At 58.8% G+C, this 19094-nt stretch overlaps 4 protein-coding genes across 5 annotated transcripts; 1 reads left to right on the forward strand and 3 right to left on the reverse strand.

Moving 5' to 3' along the window:
• Positions 1-42: 42 nt before the first annotated feature.
• JDV02_007466 (uncharacterized protein) lies at positions 43-2595 on the reverse strand (the record flags this gene model as incomplete). The annotated part of the gene is made up of 7 exons (XM_047988960.1): positions 43-260; positions 397-963; positions 1033-1280; positions 1343-1780; positions 1877-2245; positions 2304-2410; positions 2464-2595. The coding sequence occupies 7 exons, from the start codon at positions 2593-2595 to the stop codon at positions 43-45; spliced, it is 2079 nt and encodes a 692-aa protein (XP_047844959.1).
• A 417-nt stretch (positions 2596-3012) lies between these two features.
• Positions 3013-4605, reverse strand: PBN1 (protease B nonderepressible form; the record flags this gene model as incomplete). The annotated part of the gene is made up of 3 exons (XM_047988961.1): positions 3013-4146; positions 4203-4260; positions 4310-4605. 3 exons carry the CDS (start codon positions 4603-4605, stop codon positions 3013-3015), a joined length of 1488 nt encoding a protein of 495 aa, XP_047844960.1.
• A 745-nt stretch (positions 4606-5350) lies between these two features.
• JDV02_007468 (uncharacterized protein) lies at positions 5351-9414 on the forward strand. Of its 2 annotated transcripts, none has more exons than XM_047988963.1 (5): positions 5351-5742; positions 5832-5939; positions 6001-6311; positions 6366-6395; positions 6448-9414. In XM_047988963.1, exons 1-5 carry the CDS (start codon positions 5662-5664, stop codon positions 8846-8848), a joined length of 2931 nt encoding a protein of 976 aa, XP_047844962.1. In that variant the 5' UTR covers positions 5351-5661; the 3' UTR covers positions 8849-9414. The 2 variants fall into 2 exon arrangements, with proteins under 2 accessions (XP_047844962.1, XP_047844961.1); XM_047988962.1 differs by having other exon boundaries at positions 6001-6315; positions 6448-8938.
• Positions 9415-12150: 2736 nt separating this feature from the next.
• JDV02_007469 (uncharacterized protein) lies at positions 12151-12759 on the reverse strand (the record flags this gene model as incomplete). Its single annotated transcript, XM_047988964.1, has 1 exon — positions 12151-12759. The coding sequence occupies one exon, from the start codon at positions 12757-12759 to the stop codon at positions 12151-12153; it is 609 nt and encodes a 202-aa protein (XP_047844963.1).
• Positions 12760-19094: the final 6335 nt, after the last annotated feature.

The following is a 19094-nucleotide window of genomic DNA, read 5'->3' on the forward strand; positions in this document are numbered from 1 at the left end:
GTGAAAAACATGGGCCGCAATATAGGCCACGGCATTCCATTATTAGGGCAAACCTAAAAGCACGCCGTCATCACCCATCCAGCCAAAGTCGTCCATGAACATGGACCAGTCGACCTCTTGGAAGGGATCCGCGGAGCCCTGATTAGTAGTAGGCGCTTGGACGGGACCGTTTGCGGTACCCGACACGGCGACAGCGCTTGCGTGGGGCGCGACTGACGGTCCGGCGGCTGAAGCAGTAGTATTAGGATTAAATCGAGGCTCTGCGCGATCGATCAAAGTCAGCTTCTGTTTCCTCTCTTTTCTATTGACGCAGCTCGCTAGAGATATGATGCGTGCGTGTGTGCTGCGGTGTGCGGTGAGGGCGATTGGGAAAGAGGGGGGCGAGGGAGAACGTACGCATCATGTCGAGAGCCTTGTTGACCCTATCGGTGCTGCTCTGGGCGGCGCGGAGGCCAAACTTGAAGCGCTCGAGGCACCAATACGTGACGCCGGCGCTGAGGCGTTCGGGCCACGAGCCGGGGGCGGGGCCGATCTGGGGCACGAGGTCCCGGACGGACCAGAACGTCTCCATGATGATACACGCGCGGTGGGGGAGGTCCGTATCGCGGACCGAGCAGTGCAGGAGAGCGCCGCACGCGCGCTGGGCGAGGGCATCGGCCTCTGCCGGGTCCATCTGCGGCGCGGCGGCCGAGGTCAGCGTGGCGACGATGATGGCCGCGGCGTCGACGTTGCTGCGCAGGGCCCACTGCGGCGCGTGTGTGAGGAAGTGCGTGCGGGATTCGAGGTCGAGGGACAGGGCGATGAGGGCGCGCGATGTGTTGAAGACCCGGACGGTGTTGGCCTTGACAGACGGAGACGGTGGTGGTGCGGCGGCGGCATTGTGTTGCTGCTGTGATGGCAGCGGGATGAAGAAGTGGCTCTGAAGCTCGAGTTGGGCCGCAAGGAGGCAGAAGCGGGAAATGTCTGTTTACCCATAGCATTAGCGAATTCATGGGCTGCTCCGAGGGTCCGAGGTGTAGGCGGGTAGCATACCAGTGTCGTAGCGGACGAGCAGTGGCTTGAGAGACTCAAATTCCGTCTCCCACATGGCCACCATGGTGTTTGGGACGCCTCCGTTGGCACCAATCTGAGCAGCCATAGCGGAGTGGAAGCGATTGAGGAAGAGCTGCGTCTCGTACATGGCGAGCAAGTCCGTCCACACGTGGGATTCGAGCACTCGTCTGCATTGCGTGTCGTTGCTTTGTATGGCAGGGGGAAAGATGCCAATGCTCGACGTTGTCCTGCCACAGCGTGAGACTTGCCACGAGCTTTTAAAACATCTGGCAACGTTCAGCATGCTCACCTTTGAGATAGCAGACAGCATGCGAGCCATGTCGACGCGGCTTCTTCGTCACTTGACAGAAAGTGTTGTCTCATTCCGACGGAGAAGTGCGGATGTGAGCCACGGCCGGTGTGACAACCGAGGAGCTTGGCCGAGGTGGTGGCGATGCTGGCCAACATGGATGAAGGGTCGGTCACAAAGCGGATATTGGGTAGAGGCCAGGTGCAGAGGAAGAGGAGTGCGTGGATGGATTCGAGGTTCATGGCAGGAACCGATATCATCTGCCAAATGTCCTTGTTGACATGGTCGATGAGGGCTGAGAAGATGGCGCGGTCGCGCGGGTAGCGGCGGCAGGCGACGTAAAGGACGACCCAGAAGAGGGTCGGGCTCGCCTCAAAGCACTCGTCGGGATCCTTTTTCCGAAGGATGGGTATGAAAGGGTGGTAGCACTGGAGGAATCTGAGGATGACGGAGTCAGTGAACATGCACGCACACACACTTATTTATGATGCCTTGCCGTGGGGCTGAACCGCTAGGAGACAGAGGTTGGCGCACTTAGAAAAGTACCAGTCAACGTCATCACCCGAGACAACATGGCTGCCGAGCATGCGTGATTCGGTCGGCCCGGTCTTGATGCGCCTCTCGGAGCCGTGCCGTGAAGGGCCGAGGCTGCTTGCCGTTGCTGGCGGCTCCGAGTGCGGCGTCGAGACTTGAGGCAGCGGCCTCAGCCCGGGAGCGGTGCCGTTCGGTAAGCCAGTGGACGGCGGAGCTGCTTCTGCTGCTGCGCCGGCCATGGACGTCTGCTCGGGAAGCGCCGAGTACGTCGCGCGAGGGCTGGGCGGCGTCCATGTGGTCTGGCCGCCGGCAGCGGGGTTGACGACCTGCTTGATGCTGCGCAGCTCCTGCTCGAGCAGCTCCAGCTTGCTGCAACGCCGACGCGTGAGTAGAGGCACGACGAGGGAGACTGGTCTTGGAGCAATACCTTCGCTTCGTGACTCTTTTGTGAGATTTGTCGACGACACATGAGATGCCCAGCTTGGCGCACCGCTGACACGGCTGGCCGGCGACTGTGCTCGTCCTGCAGCGCACCTGTGGATGCGTGAGCGTATGTACGTCTCGCAAGTGGGAGGCGGCAGAAGTACCTTGGAGTTGCGGCAGTTGATGCACGCGACGTTGCGCCTCGTCCGGTCATCACTGTTGCCAGGCGTTGAGCCTGCGGCCGGCGTCGCTGATCCAGCAGCTGCACCGTCCACCGATGGTGGAGTCGGTGCCATCTTGATTCATGTCATGTCACCCGCTGCGGCTTGTGTCTTGAAGTTGTGACAACTGTTTGAGTCGGGTCCCGCGTCTCGGCGCAATGGCTTGACGGCCCTCAGTCGGCTTGCTATTTTTTTCTGGGACCTCTCACAGGTGAGGCGAAGTTGAATGCAGGTGGTGACCCCATCAACATCCTAAGCTTGGGGAGCGGGCGCTGCTTAAACGCCGCTAATCCCGCGGCATTTGGGCCGCGTCACGTGGACCGCCCGGAGCCGGTCTTGCTTGCACACGGACCGGAATCGGGGGCGCCGCTGACGCGCTCGTGGCCCAGCCCAACTACATCCGTCCTACTCTGGTATCCTGCGGCTGCGGTGAAGCGTGGAGCCGCCTGCTTGCTTCAGGCCTCAAGGCACGGGCCGCATCCCATCCTCTGCTCACCTCGTCTTCTTGTCCTTGCGCGCAGCTTCAGCAGCCACGCTGCCGTAGCCTGCGACCCTGTAAACACCAAGCAGTTTCCACAGCACCCATGCAAACCCGAGCCCGACGGCAACGGTTGTTCCCAGTCGAATCCACGCCGCGCCCTCGTCCCTGAGCACCGGGACATACAAGGCACTCGTGATGCGGTTGCCGCTGACGGGCTTCGGCGCGACGTGCCAAAAGCTTGTCTGAGAACTGAACAAGCCGTCGTATCCTAGTTGACGCCGATCGAACGGGTTGGTCGGAAAGTCCACCTCGCCTGCCATGTCGCATGCCCAGAATACGGCCGGGTACGGAACTTCGACTGGAACTCTCCCGCTTGCAGAGGGCTTGAGGTAGCGAAGATGGAGCGGCACCTCGGCCGTCCAATCCCCCGGCTGACCCGACGCGGGTGGCGCCAGCTCGAGGAGCACACTGGAGCCCCAGGTTGTCGTGGTATACGCAGGCGCCTCCAGATCCACGGGAAAGCTCGTGTAGCGAGAGGCCGTCAAGTTCTTTGAGGCCAAAAAGAGGCTGTCTTCGTACTGGTACCGGTCGGCGAAGATGGTCTTGGGCAGGGTGAAGTAGGCGTACGGGGCACACCCAGCGTCGTCAAGTGGTAGCTTGGCGGAACTGAGCTTGAGCTGCAAGGTCGGGTGCAGGCCTGCTGGCTCGAGAAACTCGCAGCTGAAATGAGAGTCGCTCGTTCTGTGGCGAGAGGGGAACGAGAACACGGTAGCAGACGGGTCCTTTTTCTCGCCAAGAACGCTGAGCAGGCCGGCTACACCAAGCTCGTGCATCTCAGCTTTGTGTGGAGTGTCCTGGGCGAATATGCCCACTTCTGTTCTCCCTGATGAACGGGGCACGGCAATCTCACGTCGCTCGAGGGGCCACAATGGCGTCACTTTGAGAGTTTGCGAGCCAGACTCATACGAGATGTCGAGACTGGAAGCCGTGCGCAAGTTGCGCAATCGGGACTCGCACGTGGCGTCCGACGATGAGCATAGTGTCCCAACGCTGGACGCAACGAAAGCAGATAGATCGTTAAGCTCTTGATAAAAGTACGATGACTTTTTGTCAGATCCCGGTTCAGTTGTCGTGACAGTAAAGGCCTGCTTCAAGAATCAGTGGGTAGCATTGATAGCTTTCGAGGCGTCTTGTGGCATACCTCTGGCTTCGTGCAGTCCAACGAACCGAATGCTTGCAGGGCAGAGCACAGCTTCGTCCTAGGTGTTGTTAGCAAATGGACATAGCAGGTGATTAGGCCACACTCACGCTTTGACCCCATCGTTCTCGGCTGTGGTGTAGAGGACATGAAGACCTGGCGATATTCTCGAGCCAAACGGATCAAGAGTCTCGTATGCAACGGGGCTGGCCCATTTCAGGTGCAGCTCATCGAAGGCCCCGAGCAGGGTTGCGAGATCCCGCGGCAGTTCGTCCAGGGAAAGGGAGAATCGGTCTTGGCGTATGGCCTCTGCCGACGGACCTAGGAGCCCTGCTGCCTCAATTTGCAGCGCCGCGGGATCAACGTCCGCGCTGGGTCCCTGGAGAAAGGTGACTCGCTCTCGCATGGTGGCCGACACGTGTCCTGCCGGGCCGAGGGCAGCGATGGGATATCGCCCGCACCGCTAGGGGAGAAGGCCCGAACAAAAGTACAAGTAGGGGCGAATTCCCTGGGACCCACGACGGGGAGAGGGTTGTTGCTGACCGAGGCGTCGTGTGCGGTTGTCTCGTGCTTCGGTGTCACTTTTGAGGGTTGAGATGAACTGGTTTAGCTTGTGAGGCTCGGTGTTGAAAGTGGTTGGTTGCCTTGCTGACCAGGGGCAGCCCTGCGGAGGTGTGGACAGCTCAGCCCAGACCCGCCCAGTTTCAGCGGGTGACGTGGTACGTACTGGATCACGGTGACTCCTGTCTTGTTAAGGTAGTGCTGGCTTGGCGGGGTCGTCGCTGGAGCCTCCACTCTCGATGGAAGTCAGTGCCCTTCCCTAGGTGCCCGCTGACTACAATACCTAGGTACCCATGCCAAGTCAGCATCCAGACTCCTGACGCAAACTTGGTACTGCCCTACGTACGAAACGGATCCCTCAGTTTCCACAGGGATCTCGCGTGATACGGTGCCTCATAAACAGTATACCTTACGTGCCTGCAAGTAGTCGGGACGCAGTGGCCAGGCAAGGTTGCGGTCAGATGCCACGTACCAGATACGTTCCCAGCTTCTCAATGGCACCACCGCTTCGGGCGACCGGGACAGTGCCACCACCCTGACTAAACTAACCGTTTTGGGGACCGAGGCGGACGTGAGGCAACTGCGCTCGACAACGACAAATAGGAAGGAACCTTGGGGGTAGCGATCTCTTCAATCCTCCGTCTTTTGCTCACCCGCCGGAACGAATGCTGCTCATCTTCAATCAACTTTCTCACCTTTTAGAGGGTCGAGGTCCCCGAAATGAGCGTGCGTCGCCGCCAGGCGTCTCGGCTAGCCTTCGCTCCATATACGACGTGAGCACACCGACAAAAGAGAGCTCTATCTACTATACTCGCCGCACCTCGTAGTCGGCCCCATCGTACCTCTGCCATCACCCGTCTACGCCCCGTTCATCGAGCATGCGTCCTGCCGACCAGAAGACATGAGCGCGCAGCAACCATACGTCACCATTCGGTCGCGCCGGCCGGCCGATACAAATGGCACCGTTGAGGGCGATTCCGCGGTATGTGATCGCATGTCTTTGACTCCTCCCAGTCCTAGGATACTTGTCTCTCAATGCTTCCCTCCAGCATCACTGACAGCTGCCACTAGGCCAACCTGGGCTCATCGGAGACGCATGCTAGATCAGCGACCCATGACATCAGCCGGACGAGCTTTCATGTGAAGCACATCAGCGACTTTGCAAAGCGGCTGGAAGACGTACGTCACGCTTACCCTACGTTCCCTTTTACTCTGTGCGCACTGCCAACACCATATCCAGTCGGCCACACGAGCATTTCCCAATCGTGGACGCACGTCTCAACGTTATAGCAAGGTGCAGGCCCTACTGTTGCACTGGGGCTCCGATGATCTCTTTGTCTTGCCCGAGCTGGAGGACTTGGAGAAATGCCTGCGTGATGAATTTGCCTTCGGCACCGACATCTTTGCCATCCCTTCAGAGAACTCTCACCTAGAGCTCATGATGCGACTTGGCCAATTGATAAAGGAACACGAATCTCATGATACACTGTTCATCATTTACTACGGTGGTCATGCTCGAATCGATGACTCGAGGCAAAGCACTTGGTGCGCGTGAGTTGAGCCAAGCCCTCTCCACAGCCCATCCGCGTGCTGACATAAAGGCAGCACTCGCGATGCCGACTCGCCATGGTTGCAGTAAGTTATTCGCCCTATCTGATCATTTCCAAGCACTCACAGACTGCTTTAGATGGTCGGCTATACAAACCCTGCTTGAGCGGTCGAAATCGGATGTCCTGATTCTACTCGATTGTTGCGCAGGCGCAGCCAGCGCGACCTTTCCCAACGGCAACAGCATCACGGAAACGATATCAGCATCAAGCTGGGACGCCATTGCCCCCGACCCCGGGCGCTACTCCTTTACCAACGCACTCATCGAAGTCTTGCAAGAGTGGCGATTGAGAGCATTCTCAGCAGCCATGCTTCACGCCGAGGTTCTAGCTCGCCTGAAGCACCCAAGACCGATACAAATCAACGGAAAGCATTTCGAAGCACGCTCGACGCCCGTTCACTTCATGATGACGGCAAACCACAAGGCCCCAAGCATCGAACTATGCAGACTCCGCCCAGCTGACAAGATGCCCGCTCCATTGCCACAAAACCACCTGTCCATGCCTATCATGGGCCGTGCACCTGAAGAATCAGACCCAATAATATCCGGAATCGCATCTTCAGAACCAGATGAGGATACCCCCCATGTCATGATCTCACTGGCTCTTGAAGACGACCAAAGGCTTGACATCAACGCCTGGGAGCAGTGGCTAAATGCTTTCCCTGCCCTTGCCAAGTTTGTCAAGGTTCAGGGAGTGTTCAAGAGTCACTCTACGCTCCTCCTCGTCTCCATGCCAGTCATGGTGTGGGATCTGCTCCCGGAAGACAAAGCGGTATCATTTGTCGCCTTTATTCGCTCTAACAATCTGGCGATACGGAAACCAGCGGCGCCTTTTGGATCGGCCGAGACGAGAGTTTTGCAGCCACGGCATGAACATGTCGGCCCTGACGATGCGTCAATGTTCTCTGGCGTCTCCGGAACCACCTTCGCCGCTACAGAGGCGGCTTCTGTCCGTAACCCCTTTCCGGCAACTACCGCATACAGATCGTTCGCAACGCCCATGAATACCATGTCTACATCCATATCCCATAGTCAACCGCCGACTCCCGGGCAGTCGCGTTCGCCTCAGTCGCATTCTCCAAGAAGTGGACCATCTCGACAAGTCAGGCCGGTGGCTTCCTCTACATCCCTCAATGCCCTCCATGGTTCGACAGCAGCAACGGCATTTGGCCCGGCTACTACGATTAGCAGGCAAATGATCCTTAATCAGCAACAGTCCATGAGGCGAACAACGTTCGGCGTCGATGTACCGGAACCGAAGCGATTTTCGCCCCACGTCGAAAGACGACTCGAAGAATACTACCAAAGGGAGCCGCTACCAAGCGATGGACAAAGTGCTTTTCTAGCGTCGAATCTTGGTATCGAGCCATGGCATCTCGAAGTTTGGTTCCACCATCGTCGAGAGCGGGACATGGTCTCCCACAGGCTTGCGGCAATGAAGGTTAAAGATGTGATGCATGAGACTAGACCTGGGGTGCAAATGATCTTGCCGGCAGATCTTAGCGACCTCCTTCAAATGTCGGCCCCAGGACAAGTAACTCTGATTGACCTAAGATCTCCAGCTGAGTATCAAAGGTCTCACGTCCATGGCGCAATAAACTTGCGAGCGCCGCAGTCATTCCTCGAACTCGCCCCTCTCGACTTGATCGAGCGAGCCTTTGAGCAAGAGCAAGGGCAAGATGCGACCTTCAAGTGGCGCGAGTCAAGATGCCTCGTCTTCTACGCTCGGGGCCTAGAGTGGCCTTGGGAATGTCCCGCAGCTAGAATCATTATGGGAAAACTCGGCGCTTACAACTGGTCCGGGAAGTGTTTTATCCTCAAGGGACACTATCGCGAGTTTAGCCAGTCCTTCGACCAGTACATTGTCGGGACGAACATGACAACTCACGCCAAAGCATGGATAGAGGCCCAAGGGCTCAAAGCCGTCGACGACAATGACATCCTAACAAGTCACGAGCAATACGCTGGATGGCTATCCCATGTCGAGAGCGAGGATAGGGCTCGAACTATCTCAGCGTCGCCGACATCAACGTCTGAGCGTCTTGAGGCTTTAGAGACGCAAGATCAAGAGCTCGAGAAAGAGTTCAGATTAAAACACGGTGCTCTGTTCAGGAAAGCCGAAGACCTCAGATTGAGCCAGGGTGAGACGGACGAGGCATTTGACACGAAAGCACGGTTTGTCGAACCCCTCGACCGCGGGCTCGAGAAGATCCGGGAGATGGGGGCGGCGACGATGTCACCCATACAATACGCGCCAGGACATACAAAAGTTGTATCGGAGGCTTACTTTGATAGGTCGTTTGCGGAAGACGATGATCCGGACGACTACGTAGAAGTGATCAGGACTGCTGATGACATGGCGGGTGGCAGTCGAAGACCCGGAGATTCAGTTCCGAAGGAAGAAAGGACGCCTAGTCAAGATTTGCCCGGTCGAGGACGCGGGGGTGGAAGCCTGTTGAACAAGATGTTTCGCCGTTGATCTTGAGTCGGCATTGAAGGTTTAGGCGTTTGGCAGCGGGAAAGGCCACGGCATGGCCGGGGGCAACCGAGAAACTCTGGCGTTTGATTTTCTTCTGCTGCTACAGTTTGAGTGATGCATGGAAACTCTATCATGATATCCCGATGACGTGTCCAGCCCGATACTTGCCTGACACGGCGTTCACTTGAACGATGATCGTGGTACCTGCCCCCTGTTAGCATCTGTCAGTATCTGATGGCATGGCAAAGGAAGAGCCACTCGTTCTTGCGGAGGGCACCTGATGAGCTGGGAGTTCGTTGCGGCCGTTCTTCGGCATGAACATGACCCGTATTGCGAATACGACGTCACGTCGCACATGCGCAACCGTCAATGTGTTTCTAGTTGCCACTTGCTGCCCGGATCACTCGTCCTCACCGCACTTCAAGGCTTTCTCTTTGAGCAAGTCCCCATGACCTCACTAAAGGGAAAAGGGGGCAGAGAAAGCAGGCAAGGCAGGCCCACGGGCCTCCGCGTTATTGTTTCGGGAAGACACCCAGCATCCCTGTCCAGCGGCTCCTCCATTGAAGACACAACCCACCCGTCGCGGCGGGCGCCTCGGCAAACTCTAAAAGGGCGTCAAAGCAGAGGGGGGGGGGGCGGTGTCTCGACTTTGCGTTTAAATCATGGGGAGCGGTGATCTTTGCTGGTCTGCGCCGGCCGGCCCGCCATTTGGCAAGGTAATTTTCCAAAAAATCAAGCTGGGGGACCGTCTCTGAAGAAACAGCGGTGTCTCGACGCGTCGAGGGGATGGATGGATGCTCTAGCATCTCTGATGCCGGTGGGCGTCCACGGGAGGCAGGCAAGAGATGACGTCCGCCGTCTGGAGAGGTCCCGCCTGGACGGGGCAGGTCCCGCGTGCGCGCGCCTCGGAAATGTTGGTATCACGGACAGCGAGACGCACAGAGCGGCACGTGCAGGATGCCAGGACGCACGACTTCTCGTTCCCGGGGCATGGGGAACACAGAGAGAGGGGGTTGAACGGATGGACGGACGGGTTGCCCAGGTGGAGGAGAGGATAGTGGAACGGGAGGCGTGGCGTACAGACTCGCCACTGACAGAGTCGGTGTTCCAAGAACCAACAAGATGTCAGTCATGCCTGCCCACGGCTGCTGTTGCGAGAAAAAGCCAAGAGCGAAACCCATCATCGCCTTGCCGCCGGCGGCCCTTTTCCCCCTGGACGGCCCGCCGCCAACAAACAGCCTTGTGATGGATGATCCACGCAACTGCCGCCATCGGCCCCGAAAAGACGCGGGACTCCCGCCTATCGCGCTTTGCTGAACCGGGGGAGGCCCCTTCGCCATACCTTGTATATATCTGACTCAACTGCCTTGTTTCGATACCTTGATGGCGTGGCCGCCAAGAAAGTTTGATTGACCATGGCACCCTGCAACGAACACTGAGGTCGGCGAGCGGGCTCGGGTGGAGAATCGGGAGGGACCTCAAAGGGAGTGTGTCCCAGCCTGGCATCGGCCGCTGAAGCCATCATCGAAGCAAGAAACAAACAACCCCCCCCCCCCCTCCCTCCCTCCTTTCTCTCTCTCTGCCCCAGCCGTGGCGGTGCATGCATGTGCGTACCCGCGTTCTTGTGTATCATGCCATTCATGCGGCTGCCTACGTCGTCCCGCACGGGGCGAGGCTGGATCGCATGACGCCCCCCTTCGAAGGGGATACTGTTCCAGCAACTAGTGGCGGATTGACGTCTCGGGGCACGACGCACAACAGGCTGCCAATGACTGCTTGGCACTTGTTCCAAGACATCTCGCCAAGCCGCGTGCTGATGTTGCGCTGGGGGGACGGCGGGGGATGCCTCTACGTGATAAGCTCAGGAGGTTCTGGCCTTCCCGGCAGCATCGTCGCCACGTTGACTAACTCCCTGCGGCAGGCAGGATGCGCCTTGCGGCATTCAAGGAAATGGGGTCGTCATCGTTCTCCGTCACCTGGAGCCGACAAATGGCTTTTGGCTTGTGTTTGCCTGCTCGTCACGCGGACATGGCCTAGCCATAGCCCACGTCCTCAGGGTGTTGGCGAGGTTTGGCTACCTGGCCGCCTGCCTGGCCGCCTGCCTGGCCCCGGCCTGAGCCTTCCTTCACAGAGGCCACATGCACTAGTCTTTACACTGCATTGCTAGGAGCTGATAATCGCTCTCGGTGTTGGCTGCATGGCCAACATCGCCAACACGTAGTGGTCAGTGTCAGTGGGATGTGAGCGTGTGCGGTTGACCCAGTCCAACAAGATGTGTGTTTCGTTGACACGACAGACGGCAGCTCAGACCCGTACCGCCAGGGCGGCTCGTCGTCCGGGAAGGCGATCGGCTGGGTACTCTCCCTCGTATACGGCAGCTTGTGAAGGCTCACGACTGTGTCACGGCGCCTGAGGCTACACATTCGCGGGGGAACACGACCTTGACCCTATGCTGCCCTTAAACATCATCCTGGAGCCCGGAACGTCTAGTTTTGCGCCGTTGCCCAAGTGTAGTGTTTATGTTCAGGGGCCGATGCTGGTGATTACCCGGGCTTGACGCCTTGTCCTACAAACATTGACGTCCAGAAAGATGCATCTTTGCTGGCACAGATTCCCAACATCGGATTAGAGCATGGTCAAGGTATGTATGTGGGCAGTGTATGTGCGGCATATCTGACATCCATACTACAGACGAGTGTTGGCCGAGTCGCCCGATCGCTCTCGGGACCAATCCAGTCCCTGCACAACACTAGGCTCCCGGACACATCGCAGATGGATGCGAGTCTGGGGACGCAGGACTGAAATCACCTTGGCCTCCTTTCGCAGCCTCACGCTTTCTAACGACCTCAATTCTCAACAGTTACTCGATCGTCCATGTGGCGAGAAGCTCATTGATAATCGTTCGAGATGGGCCATGGGGGAAGGAGCCTGGACATCAAGCGACGAATTTCTATCTCGTCTTGTCTCCTGCATGCCGCTTTCAGAGGGCGCAGTCTTGCCGGAGCCCTGTGCATCGGCCGTATGGAGATAGATTTGGAATTGATGTTCGTTGATGGACAACGCTGCAAGCCTATGCGCCAGTGTAAGCGAGTCAGGCGACCGGCGTCAAAAATCCAGAACCCGTGCTGGGGAATCGTGTACTATTTCGTATGGCAGGTTGGCACCATTGGAGTGCTCCTCGACCCGACCGAGGAGGGCTCGTGGAGCATATCTCTTCTTCGACATGGAGCTCGCCTATCACCGACTCCACAGGCAGGATTAAGGTTTAGCTGGCCGCGCCCAGGGCATGCACGCCTAGAATATCATCGGACGTGCACTTGGCGCTGAACCACCTGATTATGTGGAGAAGTTGCCTTGCCGTAGCCATTAGCCACTGCATTAGCCACTGGACAATCCCGGCTGAGCTTGCCATGATGCCTGTACCAAGCAACGGGGATCAACATTGCTGGAGATGGCGTCGCCTCGCGCGGCTTGAGCGATCCCGGTTGGTGAAAGTGGTGGGGCGTTGGCCTTGCTGTCGTCGGTTTCAGGCCGGCTGGTGGCCCGTGAACGCGTGGAAGGCCCGTCATGCCGTCTTGTTGGTGGCTTGCCGACAGAGCGCGAGGAAGCGGTGGATGCGAGACATCTGTGAACCCCTCGATAACTAGACCCGGGGTTGGCGGCTGCGAGGTCCGGTTGGTACTAGCAAGTAACCAGACCAACGGGTTTTTGCTTGTGCCAGGTGCAGCTGAGCTTGTGAGTGTGCAACCCCGTGTTGCTGCGCTGTCAATGTGCGTTTCTCGCTCCTGGCGTCTAACCCAGCCGTAGGCGTCGGCAACTTGCATGGTGAATGCAAGGCCATACTGTTGCCTGGCGGAGCCTTCGTATTCGAGGGCATCAACGGCCCCTATGACCATGCTGCGAACCGACATTGCCCCTGACTATGAGCAGTGAATGGTCAGGCTTGCGTGCCATCGCCGTGGGACAATGCGGTCGAGGCACGAGAGAGTCGGCTGGCCCAGACAGCGAATCGGCGTGGTACCAATTGTTTCGGGACGGAAGGGAAATCGCATTCGTCTGTATGTCGCCATTGTCGCTGCCTCTTTTGGTGTAGAGAGTCATGACCCGGCTCAGTTCGGCGTTTGTTGGGTGACTGACCCGCAACTCGGGGTTATCGAGTACAGTCTCCGACCCATTCGAACAACCACCACCAACGCCTGCCTGGGGGAGGCTATGAGATTGTGAGAGGAGACTATCGGAGCGCTGTTTTGAGCTCGAATCGCCAGGGCCGGCCCCCAAGTCACAGGACGCGTTCCTGGAGGCAGTCGGGCAGAGCACAGCATGCCCTGTCCCAACACCTAGGTAGCCGTCGACTGATTTTGATGATGATTGCCCCGCGAGATGTGCGCTGATGTACTTCGTAGTGTACTTTCCGCATAGTTGTACGTGCAAGTCGGGGCTGCACCTCTGTATTTACTTTTGCCCGTTGCGGAAAAGTTTGGCCAAAGGCAGGAGCTGGTCGCTGCCGCTTCGAACCCGATGGGATTGGGATTTCGGCTAATGACACCAGAAAGGAAGCGCCTCGGGCGACGGAAGTGTCCAGGCAGGCGAATGGATGACACCGGCGTGAATCTCCCCGAAATGCCGCCTGGCTCGGGGCATCATCAGCCAGCCCTTGCTCATCCAGTCCAGCCCAGTCCAGGCTCGGCCGATAGGCCTCTCCACAGGTGCCGATCTGGCAGCTAACAGATGTCAGGACGCTAGCTCCATGCACCCTTCCAAAGCCCCCACGGCACATTGGATCAGCATGGGTGAGCCCTGCAAGCCGGGCTTGGCGAGGTCAACCTCCCGTGAACGGCAGTTCCATTGGGCGGGTGGTTCCTGTTCGTGGGAAGCCCGTGGAGCCACGCCGGGGTGCCGCCAGCGGGATCCACGCCAGTTGGATGGACTGAGGGCGGTTGCTTCCAGGCCTCCCACTCCAGCCTACTGCTGCAGAGGTGCTCGCCGACTCAGGGGGCCCGCCGGCCGGCGAACCAGTGGGCCGAGGGATTAGTGATTCTCAGTCAGCGGGACTTTCCGTGAGTGCGCGCATCAACGGCGCCAGGGTTCGTGGCAAGCCAACGAGATGCGGGCTCGGGCGGGCTCTCGAATCCCGGGCACCGGCCACAGACGTCCGTCGCATCGTTGCCCACGGCGAAAAGGAACCTGTTCCATGGCGGGAGCAGAGCAAGCCACGGGGTCCCCGTCCCGCTGGTCACGGCCCTTGGCCTGTCCGACCAGAAGCTGGCCAATGCTCGCCGACGCTTCTGTGGGCTGCCGCCACCCGTGCCTGGGTGGGTGTGGCTCTCGTGGCTTGTAAATCCGATGTCGACTCCGACCGCAAAGCCTTATTTCTCCGCCCTGCTTCAGCTCGATAATGCGCCCCTTCGCTACCATCCGTGCCATGACGTGACCCTCCCCGAGATTTATCGCGGCTCGTGTGCTCCGGCAGCGGTCGGTCGTGGGGCCGTTATGGGTCCCCTTTTCGTTTGGCAGGCGGCGTTACTTTCGCCCACCGCCCAGGTTAGGTTTAGAAATGTCGGCACGTTCTGAGCCGTTGAACGCGTGCAGTACACGGAACGGACGGTGTGCGAACTGGTACGCAAGGATTACCGTAGGGGTTGGTACGGGGCTGCCGTCTCCGATTCCCGCAGAAGGGTTTGAAAAGGAAATGCAAGGCAAGGGGAAACTCTATTTCGAAGACAAGGTCGGGTACCGCAGTAAAGCAATTGCCACTGCTGCCTCAGGCGTCTGTCCCCGGAGGCAGCTTGCTTCGTCGACCCTCGTGCAAAAGAAGCAAGAGGGACCACGGACAGGAAGGAGCGATGTCTCGCGCGTCATGTGATGCGGGAGGCTCGATTACCTTACATACCTATACTGTACTTACATATACTGTACATGCATTCATTCAAAGTCTGCAGCACAGGCGACTTTGACGTCTGATTTCGGAATCTCTGGCTTGGCCTGGCAGATGTTCCCCCCCCCCGGGTGCCTCGCTGTTTCACTCAACAATGGCGTTGCAAGGGCACGCACCGCAGCATGTTGGTACCTGATGGCCCGACGTCCCAACGTTCAGGGCCATGCGGCAGCCACAACGAGCTCTGGCTGCGCTGACATGTGTCACTCCACCCACCATCCGCATTGGCACCGATCTGGGCCCGACAGATCGCCAGCCGGGCTTTGTGCCACTTGGCGAACCAGTCGCATCTTGTGATTCGGCTGACGCATCACCGCTGGCGCTGGCCGCCCGGATCTTGGAACGGCTGTCAACCGTATGTACAATTATGCAGCCTTGACAGGGTAGGGGCCTTGTCTCGATGTCTGGCACAGACTGACTGACTGGATAGATGGATGGACAGGTGACCATTTCGTCAAGCCGCCCGGTCAGCCGTGAATCGAACTCGGCAGACGACATACGTATCTACATACCCCCTTCGGCGTGTTGCCAACTCGGTGTGACGGGAAGAGGAGCGATTCGCTCCGCGACAATGACACAATGCCCGTTATCTAGCAAGCCAGGATGCCAATCAATGCCGGCCGCATCATGCAAGCGATTTACGACCCGTGGCTCCTGCCTGCGTCACGCGAGCCTACTGCTTCGATGCGCCCGTCTGCAGTCCGAAACGTCCCAGCCGAGGTCTGATGTGGGTAGGCCTTGTCTTGACCACCAACGTACCTACAGCGCTCCATTGCGATTGCGCGAGCACGGATCGCCACCATTTATTTGCTGTGGTGGTCGGTCCTGGAACAGCGCCGTTGAGGGCTCCAGCACAAATGTCTGAGCTTCTGTGCGACGGAAACCAGGGTCACAGCGGCGCTGGGGGCCATCCAGCCCGAGACAACGGCACCGGCAAACTTTAACGACGAGGGAACAGCGTTGATGCCAGCAAACCTGGGGAATGGGTGCTCGCCTGACTTATCCTTTGTGGTCGCGACATGGCGTGGCGCCAAAGGGGGGGTGCGCCGTTCCACAATGCGTCCGGGAACCGCCTTTGCAAACTTTCAGAAATTTGGGGCCAAGCCCGTCAGATCGTAGCGGACGGGCTTTTTGACCGAAACTCGACGGGGCAGCGCATCGTCATCAGATCAGAGGAAGAAGCAGGACAAGAGAGGCAGGGCGCACCGCATCGCCGGTTGCCAGCCAGCGCCGCCGCGAGTCCCGTCCATTATAACAATGTGGTGTTTGGAGGCAGCTCGTGTCGCACATACAGCGGCATCCCACATTCCACGGGACGGCGGGCGGTTCAATATATGGCTGACAGTGAGTGACCTGCATCTGCTCCCACTACATACACACATGCCACGCTGCCAGGTATGTATGCGACGAGATGTCCCGCGAGCCCGTTCCCGTAGGCTCCTGACACCCAACAGCGCTGCCAGGCGGTCACCCAATGCAGGGAGGGCCTGGCCTTGGGGGTGCGGATTGGCTTTGATGACAAGCTGCTCACTCATCATGTGGCTACCAAAGTCCGAGTGCCACCCCATGCCTTTTTGGCGTCGTGTCACTCTGTCAGGCACAATCCGTCCTGCCCGCCGTCACTCCAACCGGAGATGGTTGGATGGCTCAGACTCTCGAAGCAGCCTCGACGACAGCTTTCCCTTGTTGCACGCATCGGAACTCCCAACCTGGCAAGGCCCATTGAGACAGGCCCCATGATGGCAACCATCGTCAACGGATGGGGGTGTCATGGCGCCCTAGTGCACCCCCTAGCGTGCGTTCCGACTTGCCATCAACGTCAAAGACCTGGCTCGCAACGACAGCTGGCTTGCCGTGTGGGGTCTGGGTTGGTTTGTTCGGGCACCGCCAGAACCTGGTGTCAGCTCAGAGTCGCGGTCCCTTTGTTCTTGGCCCCATGTCGACGTCGCTGTTACGGTCGCCCGACGCCGTGGCCGGGTCAGCGTGCCTAACTCCAGTCGACACACGTTGCGAACGACTTGCCACGAACCCTTGCCCACCACCCCCATCTTCCCAAGGTTGGCCGTCGACGTCGTCGTCGTCGTCGTCGCCGTCGCCACCGCCGCCGTCGTCGCCGCCGCTATCCCCAGCATCCGTCCCGCCGTCCGCCCGTCCCACGACAATCCCGGATGTCTCCTGGCTCGTCTCGCGCGCAAAGGCATGCCCGCGTCCTACCCGTGCCGCCGGCCAGGAACGTCCCGATTGCGCCAGCAGCAACCAGGGCGGGCACACAGCCCTCGGCGAAAACACGCCCTCGGCTGCTCATTGTGCGAACTGGTAGTGTCGGCCGGCGTCATCCTGTCAGGCCAGGTCCCTCTGGGGGATGAACGGAGCCCCTCTTCCCGCGCGACTCACCCGTCACCCTGGGCCTGGGGTGAAAGCCAGGTGCCACTGGCGTGGCCCGCCCCCCTCCCACCGTCAGCCACCTACATCTTACATACATGCATCACACACGCCCCCCGGTGACCCACGCTTTGGCTCAGTGACGGGCAGACACCCCTGCCATGGGGCGGCCAACTCGCTAGCGGCTCATTCGCGCTTCTGTTGGCTTTCTATCTGTCTTCCTGAATCGCGAAATCTGGCAGCTCCGAGCCGCGGGCCCAGCCAGGTGCTTGTTGTCATCAGCAAGGGAACCCAACCCGCACCTGTGCTCGGCGACCACCACTACATCCCTAACCCCGTCGTCAGGAGCTGCCAGGCCGGGGCCTCCCAGTCGTGAGAGGAAACCTTCCTCGCCAGCGAGTCGCTCGCTGGCTTGGACTGGACTGGGGGGCCTCTGCCAGATCGGCCGCTGCACCGGCCAGACCCTCATGGCATGCATGACGGGGTGCTGGTCCACAGCCCAGTATTATCGTGCTCCTCGTAGATTCGACGGGCTCGCGTGTATGTACCTTGTCGGGATGCGAAAACTATCCCGCACTCACTGGTCGACATGCCCTCGATTTCACCCGACGGGACTTGGGCCACTCAGTCCCTCTGCAGAGCTTCGCTGCCCTGTTGACCACTGGATGATAATAATAATCACACTCGGCCAGCAGTCCGCCGTGGGGATCGTCCCGTGCGCCTCGCGCAACCTTAGTCTGCGTGTGCCGGCTTTTGCAAATCGGCTTCCCACCAAACCACTCAGACATCCACTGCGGGCCTGGCGGCGTCCTCATTCCGGAGTCAATGTCCCTCTAGTATTGCCTTTTCTGGCTGTTTGATCCGTGCCCCTGGTCCGTGATCTGATTCCCCATCTCTGCACTCCCCTAGGGCTGCCGCCGTCTCTCTAGCGGCCCGGCACTTTCATTATACAAAAGGTGTGGGACATCCCACCTCGTTGACTCGGTTCGTCGGTTTGCTACATCGTCCTGTCTATTTCTTGGCTTCACCAAAATCACACCTCGCACTGCTCGACGCCCTTATCGAAGTCACTCCACATTCCTGTTCCTCGAGGACTCTAATAAGCATCGGAAAGGGGTTCAAGACTGTACCCGGCTTAGCTCGTTGGGCGCCTCCCCCTCGGATCTTACCGGCTACTGAGCATCCTCCTCATCCTTTATACCTTCATCATAGCGGCTCGGGCGCGCGGCGCACTCCAATCTTGCCGGCTCACCTTCAAAAGCACGCCAGGCAAGGTCCGTCTGCGAGTTGCTCGGCCAGTGTTGGCTCGGTTATGGAAGAGAGCCCACCGCGGTCCCCGAAATCGACCTCTAATCCTCAGCCAAACCTGCAACATCAGCCCAACATGTGCACGCTTACCGTGACTACGCCATCATCACATTCAATGTTCCGGAACGAGTATTCCTGGGACCGCTCTCGGCCATCGTTGGAGCTGTCCCGACCTCGCACCGAGAACAATGCAGTGTCCCTTCCATCCATCCGCCAGGTACGGAACCGTCGAAGTCTTTCCAACTGCGTAACACTGCTAAACTGTAATAAGACCTTTCCAGAGTTGAACCTCGATGGCTCGCTTCCTGAACCTCCTGGGAATAGGATAACGTCGACACGGCAAACGAATTTCACTGTTCCCGGCTCGCGAGATACCTCGGAATACGTTCACTCACCGAGTTTCAAGCGACGCCGAATTTCGATCGATGACGAGCAGTCCAGTCTCCGGGCCAAGCAAGTACCTCGGCTCTACCGCAGCCCTGAACGACCAGCTTCTAGGCATCCTTCTTCACCTCGCCAAGCGCATGCACTACAAGGCGCGCCTCTGCCCTGGTCGAGATCCCCTCGGAGCGATCCATACGCCAAAAGCACCCTCTCTGTACGACTCGACGCCCACAGCGG

Source organism: Purpureocillium takamizusanense, chromosome 7 (assembly GCF_022605165.1).
Source record: "Purpureocillium takamizusanense chromosome 7, complete sequence".
Classification (NCBI taxonomy): Eukaryota; Fungi; Ascomycota; class Sordariomycetes; order Hypocreales; family Ophiocordycipitaceae; genus Purpureocillium; species Purpureocillium takamizusanense.

Excerpts from the sequence above, each read along its gene's own strand:
- JDV02_007468 (XM_047988963.1), top strand. The coding sequence starts at position 5,662 with ATGAGCGCGCAGCAACCATACGTCACCATTCGGTCGCGCCGGCCGGCC. Across the intron at positions 5,940-6,000 it reads TTGCAAAGCGGCTGGAAGAC|TCGGCCACACGAGCATTTCC; the intron begins GTACGTCACGCT and ends CACCATATCCAG. Across the intron at positions 6,312-6,365 it reads AGGCAAAGCACTTGGTGCGC|CACTCGCGATGCCGACTCGC; the intron begins GTGAGTTGAGCC and ends ACATAAAGGCAG.